Below are 20883 nucleotides of genomic sequence, written 5' to 3' on the forward strand. Positions count from 1 at the left end.
GAGCCACCTGGCCCGGCCAATGATCTTCCTAAATAGAAATCTGATCACATAACTTTCCATTACAGAGTCTAACCCTACCCTCTCCCTAACCCTGCGCCTACAACATAGTCAAAACTCTTTAGCAAGGCAGATGACCTCAAGCAGGATTTCACCGCGTCTTTGTCACAGCACTTAACAAGCTGTGATGTATTTATTCGCCTACACAGGTCTTCCCTACTAGATTCTGAGTTTCAGAAGAAAGGCCTCCAACTCGAGGTTCATGAATGGACCTGCACAAGTGGGCAGGCGGGCTGTTCACCACCACGTCCTGATGTCCTGCCTTTTTTTTCCCTAACAAGCCCGTGTGCTGGGCCGTTAACGTTCATAAAAAGTCCTTGTCGAACGTTTTAAACAGCCAAGGTGTTTCAGCTTTAATAAAAGCTGAAAGTTTGGCAATACCAAACTGGTCACCAAGCCACATTCCGCTTCTTGGTCTCCTTTTTGGTATCAGAGTTCGGCTGGTGGCTTCCTGTGGCCTCTGAAACAAGGACCTTATTTTGGGGAGCCATTCGAGAGATTTTTCTCATCGTTTAAAGTAGCATTCTCGCCTTGCACAGCTGAAAGTCATTTCTCGAAATCGGAGCGCCAGAAGCGACAGGAGCCACTCCAGGTCCCGGGGAAGCCGGCAGACACGCAGCGGGCTGCGTTTGCCAGCGTAGGCCTCTCGGGTCCCGCGCCGTTCTGCGCCTTCTCCGTGTTTCCGGCGCCGCCCTCGGGGTCCCTTATTGAGGGCGAGAGCCGGGTGGAGGGACAGGGCAGGAAGCAGGCGGGATCGGCCTGGGAAGAACCCGTTCTGGGACCCTCTAGAAATCCCAGACGCTCCTCCCGGGTCGACATCGCCGGCCTTCGAGCCCGACGCGCTCAACGTATTTAGATTGACTCCTTCGGCTCTCCGTTTTCCTTGTCTAAGGGAGGGGTGGGACTTCCTGTTTTATCTCCGAGCGGCTTCCGGCAAGAGCTGATGGGTTAAAAACAAGACAACACATGAGCCTGCCGGCCACTCGGATGAAAAACAAGGAACTCGACCTGGATCTTACTAAACCAGTTCCAAGATTCTGTTTTTCGGCTGTGGCATCCGGCGCTGCATCCACGACGGAGTCGCCCTGGATGTCACCGGAAGTCCTTCAACGGAGAAACAGGATGTCCCGCCTCTTCCTCCCAAAGGGAAGACGGTGAGCCGGAGGAGTCAGTCAGAGGGGCGAGCAGGAGCGATTCTGTCGCCAAACAGGTAAGTTATTCTCTGGCCGGGGCGGGGGGTTTGGAGGCGGGGACCGTCCAGCGTCAGCGCGGGGCCTGGGGGCGGTGGCTTGAGGGCTTGAAGCCGGGCGGCTGGGCGCCCAGAGTCCCGTCTGGGCCCTTCGCTCTTTCTCCTCCCCCCTCCCCCCGCCTCCGCCCCTCCCTGTCGCCTTCCTTCCCGACACCCGCCCAGACTCACGCCCGGACACACACCCTCACTCGCTCGCACACGCTGCCTCGCCGCCCTCCTCCCCCCGGCCCCCGCCGCCGCCCTGCCCTCTCACCCGCTCGCACCGCAGGCCGGTCCCGCGGGCAGCCTCGCGTCGCGCCCTCGCGCGAGCGGAGCTCTCGTGGACACCTCGGGGCTGCGGATCCAGCGTGGCCTCGGTTTCCCCTGCTCGGTCCGCCTGTCCGCGCAGAAACAGCCCCCCACCCTCTCGGGATGCACCCCTGCACCGAAATCGGGCCGTTCTCGCTTGCCCAGGTTGCTCTCAAGTGGAAAATAGATGCTCCCTTAGCTGCATAGCTGCAAGGTTTAGCGTCTGGTTTCCAGCAGGGGCTCCCTGGACCGCCCGCCCACTCATGTGTCACCCCCAGGTGCCCTGGTTGCGCCGCTGCTACTCGCGCCTTCTTCCGTTAAGCGACGCTGGTGTGGGCGGGCGGAGGGCACACGAGTGCGTTGGCCGAGAGCACCGCCGTGGCAGCGCAGGGTCCTAGCCACTCCCGACTTCAGTCCGCTTTGCGCCACTGCGGGGAGACCCCCGGCTGCCTGACACCGCTGCGGGCAGCAGTGGGTTTCTCAGTAGATGCTCACCTCTTCCCAGCCAGCCAGTTAGCACGCCTTGGGTGCGTGGCCTCCTTCTGGAGTTTAAGCTGGTGGAGACGGGGTGCAGTGGCCGCTGACCTCTGTCGGTTGAGCTGGGTTTTCAGTAGCCCTTTTATTTCATTGGGGAATTTTGGAATAGGACATCCCACATCCGTGGACACATATGTAGAATACTTTTTATAGGTAATTACAGTCTTAATAGTGATTTGAGTTACAGCTTTGCAGTCTATGCCTGGGGACATCCTAGTCGTAGTACGTATCTGTTTTGTGGTGAGGTGCTAGTCCATTTAGAACACTGTAGACAAGGGCCCTAACATATACTCATCAGAACCCTGTTAAGAGCTCATATGTCATTTGGCATACTCACTGTACTTCATTTAGTACAGCAGTCTTGTGTAGTAGGAATTATTCCCTTTTTACAAACAGACTCACTTTGCTGTATACAAAATTACTGCTACTGGCACAAGGTAAAGCTCTTTTCTTGCACGACATGTAAGGCAGGTGTGATAATTGCTCATAACAGTTGCCACTGGTGTGTGTGTTTTTTTTTTAAACTTTATTTTGGAATAAATTAAGATTTACAGAAAAGTTGCAAACAATAGGACAGTTCCATTGGTACCTTTTAAGCAGAGCAAAGTGGCTCCATTTCAAAAACACTGGTTCTTGCTTTATGCCAAACACCCTTCTAGGTGTTGGAAATAATAATATACTTCCCTAGAGGATTTTGAGGTCTGGTCGAAGAGACGTAAATAAATATAATACCCTTTTCTACGTACTAAAATAGAGAGATGGGAGCACAGTGGAAGTTACGGCTGATTGATAGTGGAGAGTGGTGAAAGCTTCTTGTAGGATATATTATTTGAGTTAGGTCTCAAGGACTAGTGGGTATTCACCTGGTTGAAGGGACGTTTTCCCCAATATTCATTCCAATTAGGTTTGTTTTATTAGAGTAGAACTCGCTAACCTTAATAAAATAGACTCTCCTAGTTTGATTTCTTCTCTTTCTCATCTCCTTTAAGAAGGTGGTTTGTATCCCAGATAGAAGAATCCTACTTTCTAAGTCCATGAATAGGCGAATAAATTAAGCTGTATATTTCTAATTGGTGGTTGTGACTCTCGACTGTTGTTGAGATTGGTTTTTCAGGAATGCACTGTGGTCCTCCACTAAGCGTTTTCCTTGCTTTCCAACTCTGATTACTGGTGAAATTAAGTAATTCGTTCAGGAAACATTGCATGCTTGCTTTGTGCCAGTCATTGCACTAGAGTAAAATGAACAAGATGGTGGAGAATATAAGCCAGCAAATGTGCATTGGCAGTGCAGTCTAATGTCATGCACACAGAGTGTCACAATGCCAGTCATGATTCTTGGTTGTCAACCGTGGCAATGGACTTGGCTGACTTAAGCAGAAAAGGAATTTATTGGAAGGCTATAGATGGCTTTCAGAATTGATGGGAAGGCCGGGGAACTGGATTCAAAAAACAGGCAGCAACCAAAAGAGGCTGGCTGGATGGGGCCACAGCCAAGGCAATATCACATAAATAGCCTGCTTAGAAGTTTCCTACTGGTGACATTGCCACTGGAGAAACTGCCATGTCTGTTGCTGGACTTTTGACTCTCTTCTACCACTGAAAAATCTCTTATTGCTCCTGCGTCTTTGTGACATTTTTTGCCAAGCCACTGCAGTTGCCAGGGAGCAGGGAGATGGAGAGAGATGTTCTTTATCTCTCGCAAAGGCCCACACGTTAAAGGAGTCTTACTAAATAGAAGGCAGCTTGGGCTGTGGGTAGCCCTGAAAGCAAAAGTGTCCAGCATAACCACTGAACCTGGCAAGCCTAAAGAGGTTAGGGAGGAATACCAGGAGGGAATGACGATCAGAGAATGAACAGGAACTCATTGGGCAAAGAGAGAGAGAGCGGCTAGGGAATCAAGTTTCAGGTAGAAGACTTCCAAGTGTCAAAAGGTAATGTGGAACATTTCAAGAATTAAAAGTTTGGCTGGATCACGGAGTATGAGAGGAGGTGTGGAAAATAAGGCTGGAGAGGCCCTCCTGAAGAAATACAGGCAGCATAGTGACATGTACACACTTTTGCTTGTTTTAAGCCCTTCGGTTGCAGCTATGGAGACCAGTTGGCATGGCGTAAGGCTAGGGGACGGGGATCTTTCAGAGGCTGTTGCATTGGTACTAGATTAGACATCACAGAAGTCTGAATTAGGGTAGTGGCCCAGAGGTAGGGGAAGTGAGTGGATTGTACATGCTCAGTTAGTGGAGTGGGTTCGGGGATGGAGTAGGTGAGATGGACGAGTCAAGGTGGACACTGACGTGTCTGCTTTGGGTGACTGCGTGGAGCCTGGTGTTCCCTGTGTGGCAATGGAAGGTGAGCAGGTGCCCCAGTAAGATACTTCAGTGTGGACTCATTGCTGTGGACACGTTGAGTGGGCAGTTGTATGGATGAGTCTGCAATCCCAGAGGACCACCAGCATCTCACTGCAGCCTTGGTTCCTTCAGTTAGGGGTGTGTGTGTGTGTGTGTGTGTGTGTTTCACTAGATTATAGCAAGACTGGCTTTCATGTGTATGCACCCCAAGTCTCTTGGCATGGTGTCTCACACATAGAAGGGGGTGTTAGGCCATTCTTGCATTGCCTAAAATGAAGAGATAGCCAAGGCTGGGCAATATACAAAGAAAAGAGGTTTAATTGGCTCTCGGTTCTGTGGGCTCTACAGAAAGTGTGGCACTGGCATCTGCTGGGCTTCTGGTGAAGCCTCAGGAAACTCTCCACCATGGCAGAAGGCAAAGGGGGAGCCAGCATATCCCATGGCAAGAGCAGGAGCGAGAGAGTGGGGAGATGCCACACACTTCTAAACAGCCAGGTCTCACGAGAACTCACTTACCGTCTCAGGAGAGCACCAAGCCATTCGTGAGGGCCACCCCCACCATAGTTCAGTCACCGCCCACCAGGCCCTACGTCCAACACTGAGGACATGAGATTTGGAGGGGATGCATATCCAGACTGTATCAAGGGGAATCAGTAAATATTGTGGAATTTAATGGAGTGATTAACGAGTCGTTTGGAGCAGAAAGGAAGTACAAAACATGCGTCTATACAATATATGCATACATATGTGTTTATATAGCTACCTACGTATGTATCTTAACTTGCTTGCGTCACTAGTAGGGGATCCACATCTGTATATATCTATATTTTGTAGTGGAAAGACTTTTTATTCTTATCAGTATTGTGACTAGAACGTCTCCTTATGGTAATTATATGGGTAGATCATAATTGTTGTAACTCCCTGCTTACTTTATTATCTTGCAATTCCAGCTACCTGGAACAAGACCCAGAAATAGCCTTGCCAGAAGCTGATGACAGTGTAGGAGTGTAAAGGAATTACAGCCTCCGTCAATAAAGTACAATCTAGAACTTCTAGAATTGGGCACTGAAAGAACCTTTTGCGGAAGAAGGTGGAGAGAGATGATGGTCTCCAACGCTGTCTTCTTTAAGTGTCATTTTTCCTTTGGAGGATTATCACTTTTATTCATACAGCAGTTTCCAGATATAATAATCCTGGTTTAACAGTTTGTTTCTCTTGAGTATAACTGAGAAAACTGGACATTTTAAGTGTTAAGTACTTAGGGACAGTAAAAGGCAAATAAACATAGAAGTCAATGGCGGTAGCAATAATAATGTTATCGAGCTCTTTGTATAAACACTGTGCCAGGTGCCTCTGTACATAATCTCGTTTAATTCCCCCAGATCTTTGGAGGTGTATACTACATTTTACTGATTTATGGGACACTCAGATTTAGGATAAATAGCTTGTGCAAGGGGACACAGCTATTAAATGGTAGAGCCAGGATTTGGACCAAGATGGTCTGACTTCAGAACCCCTATTTTTAGTCACTAAGTTATATTATCTTCTACAATATTTTAGCATTGATTCATTCAACATTTTTTTTTTTTAGCTCCTCTTATGTCCAGTGTAGTCTGTGAGTTATTAGAGATCTCGGAAAGGGTAGGATAAACACAGTGCCCTGGTCCTGCTGGGAAACGCACATCCTGCGCTGTGTGGTACAGCCCAGGGTGCCGTAGGCTGAGTGTGTGAGGGGAGTTGGGGGCAGGGAAGAAGCCGCAGGGGGACTCCTGCACTGACCCCTGAGCCTGCCCTGGTGTGTGGGGACAGGTCATTCAGGAGAGCGGTGAGGTTCCCAGGCAGCCCGGCAAAGCATCGGGCAGTGTAGCATTTGGAAGCAGCGGCCACACTGTGACGGGTCTTGAAGGCCAAGGTAATACTTGAAGAGTTTATTGTAAGGCCATTGGGGAGCCAGTGATAGGTTCATGCATTTGTTCATGTCTTAGCGTTTATTTAAAGAAAGTTTTGAGTCCTGCAGCACTCACTGTGCTCCACAGATGTTATGAGAGTTGCTTATAAGGAGTCTTGCTTTAATTTGGAAGAAGGTTTAGGGAGACTTCTCAGAGGAAAGGAAGTCCCCCCTGCCCTTCAGTTATTTACTTAGTTGTTTACAATTGAACATCCAATGCATGCACACCCTCAACAATTGCAGGTAGTACAGTGATGCCTCAGACTCCAGGGCTGCTCTCCGGAGACAATCACTATTAACAGTTTCTTGAGTCTTGAGTTTCCTTCTAGAAGTGCCCATTCTTTTTTTTTTGAGATGGAGTCTCACTCTGTTGCCCAGGCTGGAGTGCAGTGGCATCTCGGCTCACTGCATGCTCCGCCTTGCAGGTTCACGCTATTCTTCTGCCTCAGCCTCCCGAGTAGCTGGGACTACAGGCGCCCACCACCACGCACAGCTAATTTTTTGCATTTTTAGTGGAGACGGAGTTTCACCATGTTAGCCAGGATGGTCTTGATGTCCTGACCTCATGATCCGCCCGCCTCGGCCTCCCAAAGTACTGGGATTACAGGCGTGAGCCACCGCACCAGGCCAAAGTGCCCATTCTTTTAATGTGAGCAAAGCAAATGACAACAGTATCTTCTCTATGAAGCAATTCTGACAGTAAAGCCCAACCACGTAAGGCAGGCCAGGTAATCGGTATCTGTACTGAGGAAGTAGCTTAGGCTTGGGTTTCCTGGAACCTCAGTCTGTTGGTGAGACACCATTGATGCCTGTGAAACAGTAGATCCATTCCATATCTTTCTTTATTCTTAAGTGTTGGTTTTTTTTTTGGTAGTTGTTGGTTTTTGTTTTAACATTCAAGCACTGAAGAGAAGAAGTGCTCCCTGATTTGAGGCACTTTTCTAGAGGTAACCATTGTTAAGTCATTTCAGACTTAACAGGATGTCTTGGTGAGCTTCCAGTGTTACCTCATCTATGTAATATTTTCTATTATGGATATATTAGCTTATTTAAATGTTATTAGTGGACGTTAAGGATTTCTGGCCTGTGTGATTTGATGGGTTGTAAAGCTATTTACTGCCATAAAGAACAAAGGAAAAGGGGTAAGTTTGTGGGGGAAGTTGAGTGCGTGTGACATCCAGATGGACTTAGGGGTCTGGTACCTACAGAGCTGTTAGCTAGAGATAAACATTTAGGCGTCATGGATAGTGGATGGGAATGAAAACCATGGAAGTTCACTTGGTCACTAAGGAAGGGGGATGAAGAGATAAGAGAGGCCACCTCCTCACAAAGTACAAGGTTTGATTCCATTGTAGCTCCTTTGCTTCCTGGGATTCGGGGAATTCCATTACGTTCTTTAGACAGGTCCTTGCCTAGTTTTTCTCCTTGTTAGCTCTTGGTTTGCATCCCTGTGGCAAGTTCCCTTCTCCCTATCCCAGAAGCTTCCTCATGTGCATTTGGATCCTTTGCTCATCTGCTGTGGCCACCAGGGGTCTTAGGTTTAACTCACACTTCCAAGACCTCCCCAGGCCACACTCGCACAGTCTGGAGAAGGGGAGGAACGAGAGCCACAGCTTGCCAGCCGAAAGTGACACATCTCCTCTCGGGGGTGGTCCTTGCAACTGTCTGCACAGCTGTCCTGACACTGTCTTTCCAGGTGGCTGCTCCAGTGCAGGGACATGAGAGCCACATCATGGGTGTAGGCACAGCCTTATCTTTGAAATCTCATGCCCCATAGGGAGCCAGTATTTTTGAACGTTCCATAGGCATAGCTTGTAGGATCCTTGGCAGAGGATAATAAGTAAACATAGAATTCAATGGAAGTAACAATAATAATGTTTTTGAGTTCTTTATGTAAACACTGTGCCAGACGCCTCTATATATATATCATTGAATCCCCGCAAATCCTTTGAGGTATATACTACATTTTATTCATTTATGGGACACTCACCATTTATAAGAGTCCTTGCATCCCCAGGGCACCCAAAGCATGGTGTCCCCATCAGATATTTATAGTTCATGAATAGTTCCTCAAAGTCTACATGGAGTTTACCAGTTGGGCCATTCTTACAATAAGCAATTTCGCTTAGTGGCATAGTTGACATTCTTACCCTTATTAGGTTACCAGAGGGAACAGAGCCAGATGGTTGAACTAACAGTCTAATTTTCATGTATCAGGGAAAGGGTTTTGTTAACCTTTTCACTCACTGTTCACCACACTAAGAAAGAAATGGAGTGCATTCTCTGATATTTGGGGTCTGCCTTCCCAGGGCCATTTCTAGGGTAAGAGACAGTCCAGCAGTGACTTCAGTCTTGAAGAGCACCTCCGTCACCCCCAGTTACTTAGTGAGGTCTCCAGTCTGACCATTTCCTAATCTTATAAGGACTGGGAAGCATGGGCTTTGGATCTGCTGTCTGCGGCTCCTAGCTGTGTGACTTCAGGTAAGTCTCTGGGAGATCGTCTCTCTGAGCCTCAGTAGCTTCACTGTGAAATGTGTGTTGTCTTGCAGTGTTTGTGTGAGTGCTAATTGGTAGAATGTGGGTAAGTCTTCATCCAGGAGCTGACAAAGCCAGCGCTCACTCTATTATAACTGTTAGCCAACAGCGGTCGGAACCGTACTGCCCATGCCGTGAATTAAGCACATAGCATACTAGCGAGTTTGAAAAAAAAAAAATTAAAAAATTAAAAAACCATAGGAAGTTTGTTTCCTCATACATAACAGTAAAGGTTTTCTGCCCAGCATAGCAGTTGATTACCCTGCATCATCAAGAAAACATGAAATTATATTCTATATACATGTTAAGAAAGTAGGGAATTATATAACTTTTTATAGGATTTCTATGAAAACCACATTTTTTTAAAACTTAAAAAATAAGCTTTATTATGAAGCCAATAAGGTGTAACTGTGGGACACACGTTGGTGTACTTGAAAGGTGCGTCATTAACCAGCCAGACCAGCAAAAACCCAGCCCGCGTCTGTGTGTGTTGCTGTTGGACTAGTGTGATGAGCAAGGAGATTCTGGTTCCCGGACCGTGGGTGGAGACTGCGGTCCTTGGGTTCTTCCTCAGAGCTTTTCCTGACTTCCTAAGCCCGATGAAGTTACCTGTAGAGTAATATGTTTCTGTTAACATTTGGTGAGGAAAGAGGCCATGGTTTCACGCCAAAGCGCCCGAACCCTTCAGATTGTCAGGGATCACCGGTGGCCGGCCTGGGCCAGGGCTGGGGCCTGGGCCTGGTGTGGACATGAGCAGCTTTTCCAGTAAATAAATGGAGAGCAGTTTAAGGAAACAGATGAAAAACTTCTGGGAGATCATTTTTGTATTTAATAGCTAAATGGTGATCTTAAAAATGAAATTTGGAAATCTGCTATGTGAAAAAAAATACAGTAATTGATTTGTAATGAATTTCAGGTTGAAGCTCATCGCGTATGTAATGCTGAATTCTATCTGGAAAGGTGCTTTTAAGAACTGTGATGAAGAAAACCTGGAAAGAACCAGTTTCTTATGAAATAATGGAGATATCTAGTTTATATATATATTTAAAAATGTATTTTAAATATATTTTGAGTACCTACGGGGTCTTGCTATGTTGCCCAGGCTGATCTTGAACTCCTGGACTCAAGCAGTTTCTCCTGCATCAACCTCCCAAAGTGCTGGGATTACAAGTGTGAGCCACTGTGCCCAGCCTAGATCTATACATGTAAAACTTCTTTGTTTTTCATTCTTGTTTTATTTCTTGTGATCTCATCACACATACTCTTTATGTGATGACACAGAGCACAGTCCTGAACTGTGGCAGGGTGTATTATGTCAGCACACCTGAGGAGACATTTGAGTGTCAGTTTTCTTGGAATTTTTGGAATTATTTCAAAGTAGACTTGATATAGAATTAAATAGGAATTAAATAATTAAATCAAATTAAATAAACAGTAGAATTAGAGTTTAGATGGCGTTAACTAAAGCAAAGTAAATGCAATTTTATTTAAAATAGAGGAAATAATCTTAGATATATCAGGTGTAATTCAGAGAGGGTTTGGGCATCAACCAGAAACTGATTTGGCAGGCCAGGGCTGGGGCTCAAGAATGTGCATTTCTGACAAGTTCCCCGGGTGACTTTGCAGCTGCCACCTGAGACCACACTTCTCCAGCCTCAGCATCACCTGATGTGGCTTTGATCTCTCAGGCTGCTTGTAAGAGGAGATTAAGTAAACCTTACCAGGTTTACACCAGACTAACCTTTTCGCTAGTACTCAGAGAATCTAGTTTTTAATTTTATGTTAGAAAAAAGAAATGCACAAAGTGATTAGATGAGGAAAAAATAGAAATGGAGTATTTCTCACAGAGTCATTGTGGTGTTTTCAGTCATAAATTTGGAGCTAATTCTGTTTGTCAGGACCACTAGCCATTGACGGGGCTGAGTTTGCACTTTGAGGCCCAGTCTTAGCAACATTTTCTGTGAAAGAGTGTCCAGATTGATTGCTGGAGTGTATAGGAGTGAAAAATTAGTTCTGATTTTGTTACTTTGTACTTTTCTCTGTTATTTTGTGTACTTAAATATCCCTTCTTATATATACAAATCTCATCAGGCCCTGGCACACTTACATGCCCATAGTAGATGACAAATAAATGAGTTGAAATGGATTAAAAGAGTAAAGGGGAAATAACATAGGTCATTTATCGGGAGAGACTTCAGTGCCCTAGAGAGTTACTCTGTTCTCTAGAGTATCCCAATCACAGGCTTTTCCTGAACAATTATAATTTATTTATTCCAGCTTAATCCTTATTTGTAGTTATTGAACATTTTTAGCACAAAAGTTAGAGATAGCATATTTTTATGTTAGAGTCAATGAGTAATCCCTCCCTTTTGTCTTTTTATCTTTCATCTGAAATGACTTTTTAAAACTTTCTACTTTGAAATAATTTTAGAAAAAAATTTGCAAAAATAGAAAGTTCCTGTGTATGTACCTTTTGGCCGGCATCCCCTGTTGTTCTCATGTATCCATAATACAATTATTGAAACCAGGCAGTTGATGACAGTTAATCTAAAATATTTATTTGAATTTAACCAATGGTTCCATTCATATCGTTTTTTTCTGGTCCAGGATCCAACCCAGTATCCCACATTGTATTTTGTTATGTCTCCTTGGTCTCTCCCGTCTGTGATAGTGATGGTTCTTTTAGATTTCTTTTCTTTTCTTTTCTTTTTTTTTGGAAACAGTGTCTTGGAGTGCAGTGGCTCATCTCGGCTCACTGCAATTTCCGCCTCCTGGTTCAAGCGATTCTTCTGCCTCAGCCTCCTGAGTAGCTGGGATTACAGGCGTGCACCACCACATCCGGCTGATTTTTGTGTTTTTGGTAGATATGCGGTTTCTCCGTGTTGGCCAGGCGGGTCTCGAACTCCTGACCTCAAGTGATTGCCTGCCTTGGCCTTTCAAAGTGCTGGGATTGCAGGTGTAAGCCACCGTGCCTGGCCAGTTCTTTTAGATTGCTTTGTCTTTCATGACTTTGATACTTTTGAAGAATACTGGCCAGTTATGTTGTAGAATGCCCCTCAGTTTGGATTTGTCTGATGGTCTTTCTTGATTAAATTGAGGTTTAGGCATTTTTGGTGGGAATAGCACAGGGGTGCAGTCATGCCCTTCTCAGTGCATCATATCAGTAGGTATGTGATGTAGATATGTCTTCTGGTGAACGTGAACTTTGATCTCTTGGTTGAGGTGATGATGTGTCAGGCTTTTGTACTGAGAGATTAAACATTTTTTCTTTGTAATTAATGACTTATAATTTTTTTGATTTTGGTGCAAAAAGTTTGAAACAATGAACATAATATCAGAATGTTTTGAGTTTGACCTTAGCTGTGAGGTATTTCTTACCTTGGGGAGGTTTGTTATTATTTGTTAGAACCAGACATAGCAGGAGAGAGGTAAAGGTTTAGGCTGTTGGAAGGACATGCATTTGCTGATATCCGTCAATCAATCAGTATTGAATTGGCAGCCGAGGAAGCTGTCCAGTTCTTTTGCTGTAGTTCTGTGCTCTGTCTCACATTTGTCTTCCAGTGAATGACTTTCCCTACCTGTGCAGGGGGGATACATTCTGGAGAAATGCCTCACTAGGTGGTTTCATTGTTGTGTGAACATCACAGAGTGTACAAACCTAGATGGTGCAGCCTACTACACACTTGGGCTATATGGTGTGGCCTACTGCGCCTAGGCTGCAAACTCATAGCATGTTACTGTACTGAACGCTGTAGGCAACTGTAACTCAATGGTAAGTATTTTGTATATCTAAATCTATCCAAACATAGAAAAGGTGCAGTGAAAATATAGTATAAAAGGTAAGAAAATGGTATACTTGTTTCAGAGCACTTACCATGATGGATCTTGTGGGACTGGAGGTTGCTCTGGGTGGGTCAGTGAGTGAGTGGTGACTGGATGCGAAGGCCTAGGAGATTACACTTTTATATAACTGGCAGGGTAGTAGGTTTGCTTTCACCAGCATCACCACAAACACGTGAGAAATGTGTTGTACTAAGAGATTACAACAGCTAAATGATGTCACTAGGCAATAGGAATGTTTCAGCTCCATTGTAATGATACGGAACCGTCATCGTGTATGTGGTTCATTGTTGACCAAAACATCACTAGGTCGTGCATGACTGTGTTTCAGTTCATCACAGGGTAGTTGCTCTCAGTATCCTGTGGCTTATCCATTTGGTGGTTCATAGAACTGGGTAGGTATGTTTTCTTTGTAGATCATGTGGATGACATTGCTGTATATGTTATATATGTGTATAATATAAATTGTCTCTGTGCTCAAAACACATATGCCTGTATTGCCCCAACTGGAGCATATTGGAAGAAACACATTGGATGTATCCTTCATAGGCTTGTAAGCTTCTTGGAGGCAGGGAACAAGTCTCTCTTTGTTTTCCAGTGACTTGCTTTGGGACCTGCAACACACAAGGCACTCATAAATATTTGATGAATAAATAAATACTATACGTGCGTTTTGTTAGCTGCTTTTGCAAGTTACCAGAATTTTGTGAAATCTTTTCATGTGAATGTGGAGCCGTGTAATCTAACAGTATTCAAGTAGATGGATTGCCACATTAGCTTTACTTTTAACCATTCCCCATGGTTGGATACTAGGTTGTTTCCAGTTTTTCTCTACAGTTCATGGTGAACATCCTGAAACACACAGTTCCTCTCTCCCTCTTGCTCTGTCTCTCATGCGTGCATGCACGTGCAAGCAGATTACCTTCCACATAGGTAATTACCCAGCCAGTACCATTTGAGGATGTTCATTTTCCTGTACTTTCCCAATGCTTAACTCTTTAGATTTTTAGAATAAGACTTAAATATTTTGGGACTTTTTGTTTTGTTTTGTTTGAGAGAAGTCTCGCTCTTGTTCCCCAGGCTTGAGTGCAGTGGCTCGATCTCAGCTCACTGCAACCTCCGCCTGCCGGGCCCAAATGCTTCTCCTGCCTCAGCCTCCCAAGCAGCTGGGATTAAGGCGCCCGCCACCATGCCTGGCTAATTTCTGCATTTTTTTTTTTTTTTTTTTTTTGAGGCGGAGTCTCGCTCTGTCGCCCAGGCTGGAGTGCAGTGGCCGGATCTCCGCTCACTGCAAGCTCCGCCTCCCGGATTTACGCCATTCTCCTGCCTCAGCCTCCTGAGTAGCTGGGACTACAGGCGCCCGCCACCTCGCCCGGCTAGTTTTTTTGTATTTTTTAGTAGAGACGGGGTTTCACTGTGTTAGCCAGGATGGTCTCGATCTCCTGAACTCGTGATCCGCCCGTCTCGGCCTCCCAAAGTGCTGGGATTACAGGCTTGAGCCACCGCGCCCGGCCCTAATTTCTGCATTTTTTGTAGAGGTGGGGTTTCACCGTGTTGGCCAGGCTGGTCTTGAACCCCTGACCTCAGGTGATCCGCCTGCCTTGGCCTCCCAAAGTACTGATATTACAGGTGTGAGCCTCTGTGCCCGGCCTGTTTTGGGACATTTTTAAGATTTCTTTCTGGAGTGTCGGAAGTGGGGATCACAGTCTGACTACAGTTCGCAAATAATCTTCCAAATGTTCATGTAAAATTTTCCAATTTTCTGTCTCAATGAGAGATCAGAATAAGCCACAGTGAAGTAATGGTTAACACCTAATGAATATTCCATCACTTTTTATATCCTCCCTAAAGTTACATGTGGTCCTTACCGAACAGGAAACTTCCTGAGGGTGGGGTATGTTTTTAATTCACATTACTCACAAAAATCAACTGCATGTCAATTAAAGGCTTATATATAGAAGGCAAAACTATGAAACTTTTAGAAGGTAACCCAGGACAGTAGTTGTATGACTCTGGTATAGGAAAGAGGGTCTTAAAAAGATCACAGAGGGTGCAGACCATAAAGGAAAAGATCAATATGTTTGACAACATTAACATTGATAGCTTTTGTTTATTAAGAAAAACCATCAAGAAAGTGGACAGATAGGTCATAGGGAGAATAGACATACTCAGCACTTATTAGTAGTAAGAGGATAGTGTCCAGCAGAGTGACTACAAATCAGTAGGAACAACAGAAAAGGGGACAAATGACCTAAGTAGGCATTTCACAGAAGAGGAAACTTGAAAGCAAAAATGCTCAACTTTGTTCATAATTAGGGAAATGCAAATTAGGACCAAAATGGTGTATAGTTTCTTACCCATTAGATTGGCAACAATGTAAAAAGTCTGACAATATTGTTGGGAGGACAGGAAACAACTGGAATGCTTATATACAGCTGGTGGAAGTGATAGGCTGCCTTTGAGAGTATCTAGTAAAGTTAAGATACATGTATCCTTTGGTCCATTAATTCCACCCAGTCTTTATCTTGGAGCAGTGGTTTCTGAATCGTTTCGCAGCATCATTTGGGAACCTGCTTGAAATGCAGATTTGGGGCCTCTGCTGTGGACCTACTGAATCAGCAGCTTTGAGGATGGGCCGGGTTTCTGACTGTCAAGCCCTGTAGGGAATGTGATGCTAAAATGTGAAAACTGTTACTCTAGAGAAACTCATGCACATGAGTGCCTGGAGACATGTGCAAGGATGCCCACAGTCACACTCTTTGTAAAAGGAAAGACTGGGAGCAATGTCCATCAGAGGAGAACAGATGCCTGCATTGTATCATATTCCCATAGTGAAGTCCTGTACAGTAGTGAGATTGAGTGAATGTTAGCTGCGTTCATCACCAAGGATAACACACAGCTGGAACATAATCTCAAGGGGAAAAAAAGCTACTTGTAGAATAATGCACAGTTTTTTCCCTTTTTTTTTTTTTTAAAGTTTAGAAACATGCAAAAACAAAATTGTAGATTGTTAGAAATATGGGTATGATAAAGTAATAAAGAAAAGCGGGTAAATGATACATGCAAGACTCAAGTCAGTGGATAAGTGTATAGGAAGGAAGGTGATGGTAACACAGAGGGACAAATTATCAGAGATGATTTGTTTTTCTTAAACTATTGTCCGCGCTCAGGATTTTGTAATATTTTTGCGTAACACCTTTACACATATTAAAAGTTTTTTGTATATACCAAATATTTCAAAAGCAAACATTTACGATTTATTTTGCATACTTATCTATGTCGGGACTTTTCCGTTTGTATGAAAAGGATGTGATGGAGGTGAAGAGATAGGTTCTTGGAGGAATGTGATAGAACTTAACTCTTCAGCTGGCCTCCTGTAAAGACCTTCAGGAGTAGAGATACGAAAAAGAAGACTGGATTCGATGATCATTGTTAATACGTACTGAGCACCTACTGTGTTCCAGGCGCTGATATGAGCATGTGACATGCCGAGTTTATATGCCATTAAAAAAATGAAGATTGCATCTTTCAGTGACTCTGTGGGGTAGGCGTTATTAAAAGTGTTATCCTTGCTTTGCGGAAGAGGCACCTTGCCCATGGGCACAGAGAGATCAGGCACAGAAGGGAGTCTGACTCTGAATCACTGCCATGCAGGGGCAGAGGAAGAAGACAAGCATAGGCAAAAATAGCATGTCTGAGAGAGCCAGAGGGAAGAGAACAAAAATCAAGGCAGAAATGGGAGTGTGGAAGAAGACTGGTAGAGGTTTACTTACTTCCTTTTTTAAAAAAATCTTAGTAGTTTTTTTTTTTTTTTTTAAACTAGCGTGTGTGACTTTATCATTCTAAGAGATTAGTCTCTAAAGCATAAAAAGTAATTGATCACATTTTGATTTCAGTCCTTGAATATTGAGTCTAAATGACTTCTAAGGAGTGCATCTTTCAGTTCATTAGAAAGTAGTAGTATCCTCCCACAAGATTCTGGAAATCATACTTCTTTGCTTAGGCAATTTCTTGCTTTTTAGCAAGACACATTTGGGGACACATTTGGGGAATCAACATTTGCCTATTTTTTCTAACCTTTTATAACTTTGTTTTCTTTTGTCATTTATCTTATATTATGGGACTTTTTCTTAAATCAGTGTTGCTTCTACTGTAAACTTTATCTTAAGCCATCATGTTATAGTCACTCCTTGAAATTAACAAGTATAAGAAAAATAAAAAGATGACTCTAGAAGTCAAATTACCTGTCCTGTGGAGCCAAACAGCACTACTGTTTTTCTTTGATATTGGGTGCTGAAATTGTCTAAACCATGAGAACTGGCGAGCATTTGTAGTTATGTAATGTCATCCTTTCTAGTAGAATGGGCACCTCTCTAAGAAGTTGGCAGCCCATGAGCCTCCTTCTGTGGCAAGGATGCCTGCATTTCAAACCCATGTAGTACTTGTAGGAGATCCCTTATGGGGAAATATAGAACATAGGTTTCTTAAACAGATTTGAGGCACTTTAGCTCCTCTAGTTTCAGTTAAATTTTGCTAAATTTAGCAAATCTAAATTTTAATTCCTCAGTGCTTTTCGGTGTGTGTGGTGGTCATACTTTCCTTTAATTTTCCCTTTTATAAATGCTGTGCTTTTTTTCCCATTAAACAAACCCACTTAATTGTTTTAAAGAAAAACAAGGTAATAAGAAACCTAATAGAATTGTTTAACGTAGTTGGAGTAATGCCAGTCTAATCATCAAATGTAACCAAAGCCCAGCATGCTTTACAGTTATTGAATATAATGGAAACTTTGTGTTTTAAACCTAGAACAAACAACAGACTTTTTCTTTGGAAGTGTGTAATTCACTTATGATTTCTGCTGGTCGTGAATTATGGATCAGAATTTGATATATGATTATTGGATCAATTATTATAAAATGAGGAATAGCAGTTATAGGAGTGCATGTTAATTTAAAATATAATTTTAAAACCATTATAATTCAATGGTTACTACTAAGGTAGTAATGTACTTTTAAAAATAGCTTAGAAAAGTAAGTAGAAATTACAGTTTCCAAAAAGGGGATGAAATAATTTTTATTAAGAATCTTCAGGGTACAAAATCTGGTTTTCAATATGGGCGGTGTTTTACTATATTTCACTGTAACACCCTAGGATTTCAAGGTGGTAGGTCAGAGCTATGTTTGCTAAAAGTGGCATTCAGAATAAATTTATGTGGCAAGTTATGATAGAGGTCAATGTGTTTGGAGTCTCTGTGTGACAGCAGATTACGTACAGTGCATGTATGCTTTTTCCTGATTCACTTATCACTTCCCACCCTCTCCTTTTCTTCACCTCAGTACTGTGTCTGGTAAATATGCATTCAGTGGATATTCTTTTTTTTTTTTTTTTTTTTAAGAGTTAGGAGAGATTTTAGTCCAGTGGTTCCCAAATCTGGCTCATCAGAATCATCCAGGGAACTCTTTAAAAGTACAGATTTTTTGTCTCTATCCCAAACTTCTTAATCAGAATCTTTCATGGGTAAGACCTAGAGATTTTATATTTTTGATGATTAGCTAGATTTATAAATGATTGGTACTGTCTGTAATTCTCTTTTTTTATAAATGTGAAAGTAATAGCACTAGGAATGCTTTTCCAGTTGCATTTCTGAGAAAAAGATTTTCGTAAGTCTTATGAAGGCTAAAAGCCTTCATGAATGGCAGAATGACAAGCAACATGATCATTTTTGGAGTGATGTGTGGCAGAGATGGCTAGCTATCCACCCACTTCATTTCTTCCCTTTGCGCAATTCCAGGTTATGTTTTGCAGACTCCCTTGCAGCTCAGCAGATACGAGTGGAAGTGATAGATACCACTTCAGCTTCAAGGCTTTTAAGAAGCCATGAGCCAGCCACCTCTTCCATGCTTGCTTACTTCTGTCAGCTGGATACAGGGAATGAGAAAGCTCAAAGACAGAGCTTCAAGGTGCCTTTTCAAGAATGAGATAAAAACTTTTATCAAAGGCCGGGCACGGTGGCTCACGCCTGTGATCCCAGCACTTTGGGAGGCCGAGATGGGCAGATCACGAGGTCAAGAGATTGAGACCATCCTGGCCAACATGGTGAAACCCCGTCTCTACTAAAAATACAAAAATTAACTGCATGTGGTGGCAGGCGCCTGTAGTCCCAGCTGCTCGGGAGGCCAAGATGGGAGAATTGCCTGAACCCGGGAGGCAGAGGTTGCAGTGAGCTGAGACTCCAGCCTGGCGACAGAGCGAGACTCCATCTTAAAAAAACTTTTATCACGTTTGAGCTGTTTTAAAGTTAACATATTATAGCAGTTGTAAGTGAGGGCATTAAATTCTTGTTGGGTTAGTTCTAGCCACTGTATCCAAATCTAAAAGGAATGGCAGATTATGGATTTGAAGAAAATTCATATTCTGCAGTTTTCCTTCTCCACATATAATATTTCTGTTACCTGTTCTTCATAATGTAGAAGAGTAATATTACAGAGTTAGGACTGTATTAGACATTTTATTAGACTGCAATATTTGCTTAGTCACATAGTCTGAAGGGGGCCACTGTGCATGTGTGAAAATAAGTAATTGAAGACTTGTGATGCCATTTGTGAAAGGTTGCCAGCAATGGGGAAAGGATGGTTTTTTTTTTTTTTTTTTTTAAGACGGAGTTTCGTTCTTTTTGCCCAGGCTGGAGTACAATGGCGTGATCTTGGCTCACTGCAGCCTCCACCTCCCGGGTTCAGGTGATTCTCCTGCCTCAGCCTCCCTAGTAGCTGGGAGTACAGGCGTGAGCCACCGAACCCAGCCCCTATTATAGTTTTAATTGTTCACATTTTAATGGGACAGGAGGAACAGTTATCTTTCGTCGACGGATGATTGTTACTGTTGAATTCAGCATATGTTAACCAATTTTGCCAGTAATGGGAAAAAACCCCATACAATCCTTTCATATGTGACATTCTGTTTGTGTTAGTGTCACCCAGGACTCTGTTTTAAGACTGATGTGGGCACTACAGTGGACAGGAATTGACAGAAAGATTCCAGTGGCAAAGGAGTTTGAAACTTAGTACGGAGACCTAGCTGTACTAGGAAGGGTATAATTTTCAGTAAAGCCTTCAGTTGAAGATAAAGCTTTTTGGATTCCTGGAAGTCTTTGTGGGGACTAAGAGCTATTAAGTGTAGTAAAGGTTTTGTCAGGTCTAAGAAAACCTTTGTCGTTTTTAGGGAGGTTTGTATTCTTTTGACCCTTCTGACAGTTTCTAGAGATGTTGTAAAGGTCTTTGTAAGTCATATGTACAAAACTAGCCCACTCCCTCCACCCCTCTACCCTCATTCTGATTGTTGTTTTCACTTTTTATTTGGAAGTGATTTGAAATTGATTGAAAATGCGCAAACAAAACTAGAAAATGTTTCTAGGACACCTGTATAACCTTCATCCTGAGTCATCTGTTGTTATGTTTCTCCATTTGCTTTGTTGTTTTCTCTCACTCTTGCTCACTCGTGTCCACACTCTCTCACCCACCACATAAATCCATATCCACGCACCACGTACATCCATATCCACTCACCACATATGTCCGTATCCATGCACCACATACATCTGTATCCACGCACCATGTACATCCATATCCACGCACCACGTACATCCATATCCATGCACCACGTACATCCATATCCACGTACCACGTACATCCGTGTCCACGCACCACATAAATCAGTGTCCACGCACCACATACATCCGTGTCCACGCACCACGTACATCCTTGTCCACGCACCACGTACATCCGTATCCACACACATAAACATGCTTTACTTTTTCTCCTGAACCATTGAGAGTCATTTAAATGCATTGTGACCCTTTACCCATAAACACTCAGTCTATATTGTCTAAGAATGGGGATTTTTCTCTTATGTGACTGTGGTGCTGTTTTCAGTTTTATAAGTTTGTGTTGGCGCTTCTTGTCAGTTGGCCTAAAATGTCCTCAGTAGCATTTTCCTCCTGCCAGCACAGGGTCCAGTCCCTGAAATTCATGTATCGTTAGCCTTCTTTAATCAGGAATACTTTTGTATGAAGTCTTTGTATACTTTCA

General features: G+C 43.5%; 2 protein-coding genes across 2 annotated transcripts in view; one reads left to right on the forward strand and one right to left on the reverse strand.

Annotated features, from left to right (window-relative positions):
* Positions 1–332: 332 nt before the first annotated feature.
* On the reverse strand, positions 333–2593 carry LOC112611338. Its single transcript, XM_025365035.1, has 4 exons — positions 2534–2593; positions 1495–1682; positions 1077–1161; positions 333–967 (listed from the first exon to the last, which is right to left on the reverse strand). Exons 1-4 carry the CDS (start codon positions 2591–2593, stop codon positions 563–565), a joined length of 738 nt encoding a protein of 245 aa, XP_025220820.1. The 3' UTR covers positions 333–562.
* The window catches only part of ZNF407 (zinc finger protein 407), a 457556-nt gene continuing 437872 nt past the window's right edge, over positions 1200–20883 (forward strand). The window contains exon 1 of the mRNA XM_025365390.1: positions 1200–1267. The gene's annotated coding sequence lies outside the window, so the exon portion shown is untranslated. The remainder of the gene's footprint in view (positions 1268–20883) is intronic.

This window comes from Theropithecus gelada, chromosome 18, assembly GCF_003255815.1.
Source record: "Theropithecus gelada isolate Dixy chromosome 18, Tgel_1.0, whole genome shotgun sequence".
Classification (NCBI taxonomy): domain Eukaryota; kingdom Metazoa; phylum Chordata; class Mammalia; order Primates; family Cercopithecidae; genus Theropithecus; species Theropithecus gelada.

Excerpts from the sequence above, each read along its gene's own strand:
- LOC112611338 (XM_025365035.1), bottom strand. The coding sequence starts at position 2,593 with ATGTCGTGCAAGAAAAGAGCTTTACCTTGTGCCAGTAGCAGTAATTTT. Across the intron at positions 1,683-2,533 it reads GTAATTTTGTATACAGCAAA|GCGGACCGAGCAGGGGAAAC; the intron begins GTGAGTCTGTTT and ends CTGCGCGGACAG. Across the intron at positions 968-1,076 it reads AGAATCTTGGAACTGGTTTA|AGGAAGTCCCACCCCTCCCT; the intron begins GTAAGATCCAGG and ends CGGAGATAAAAC.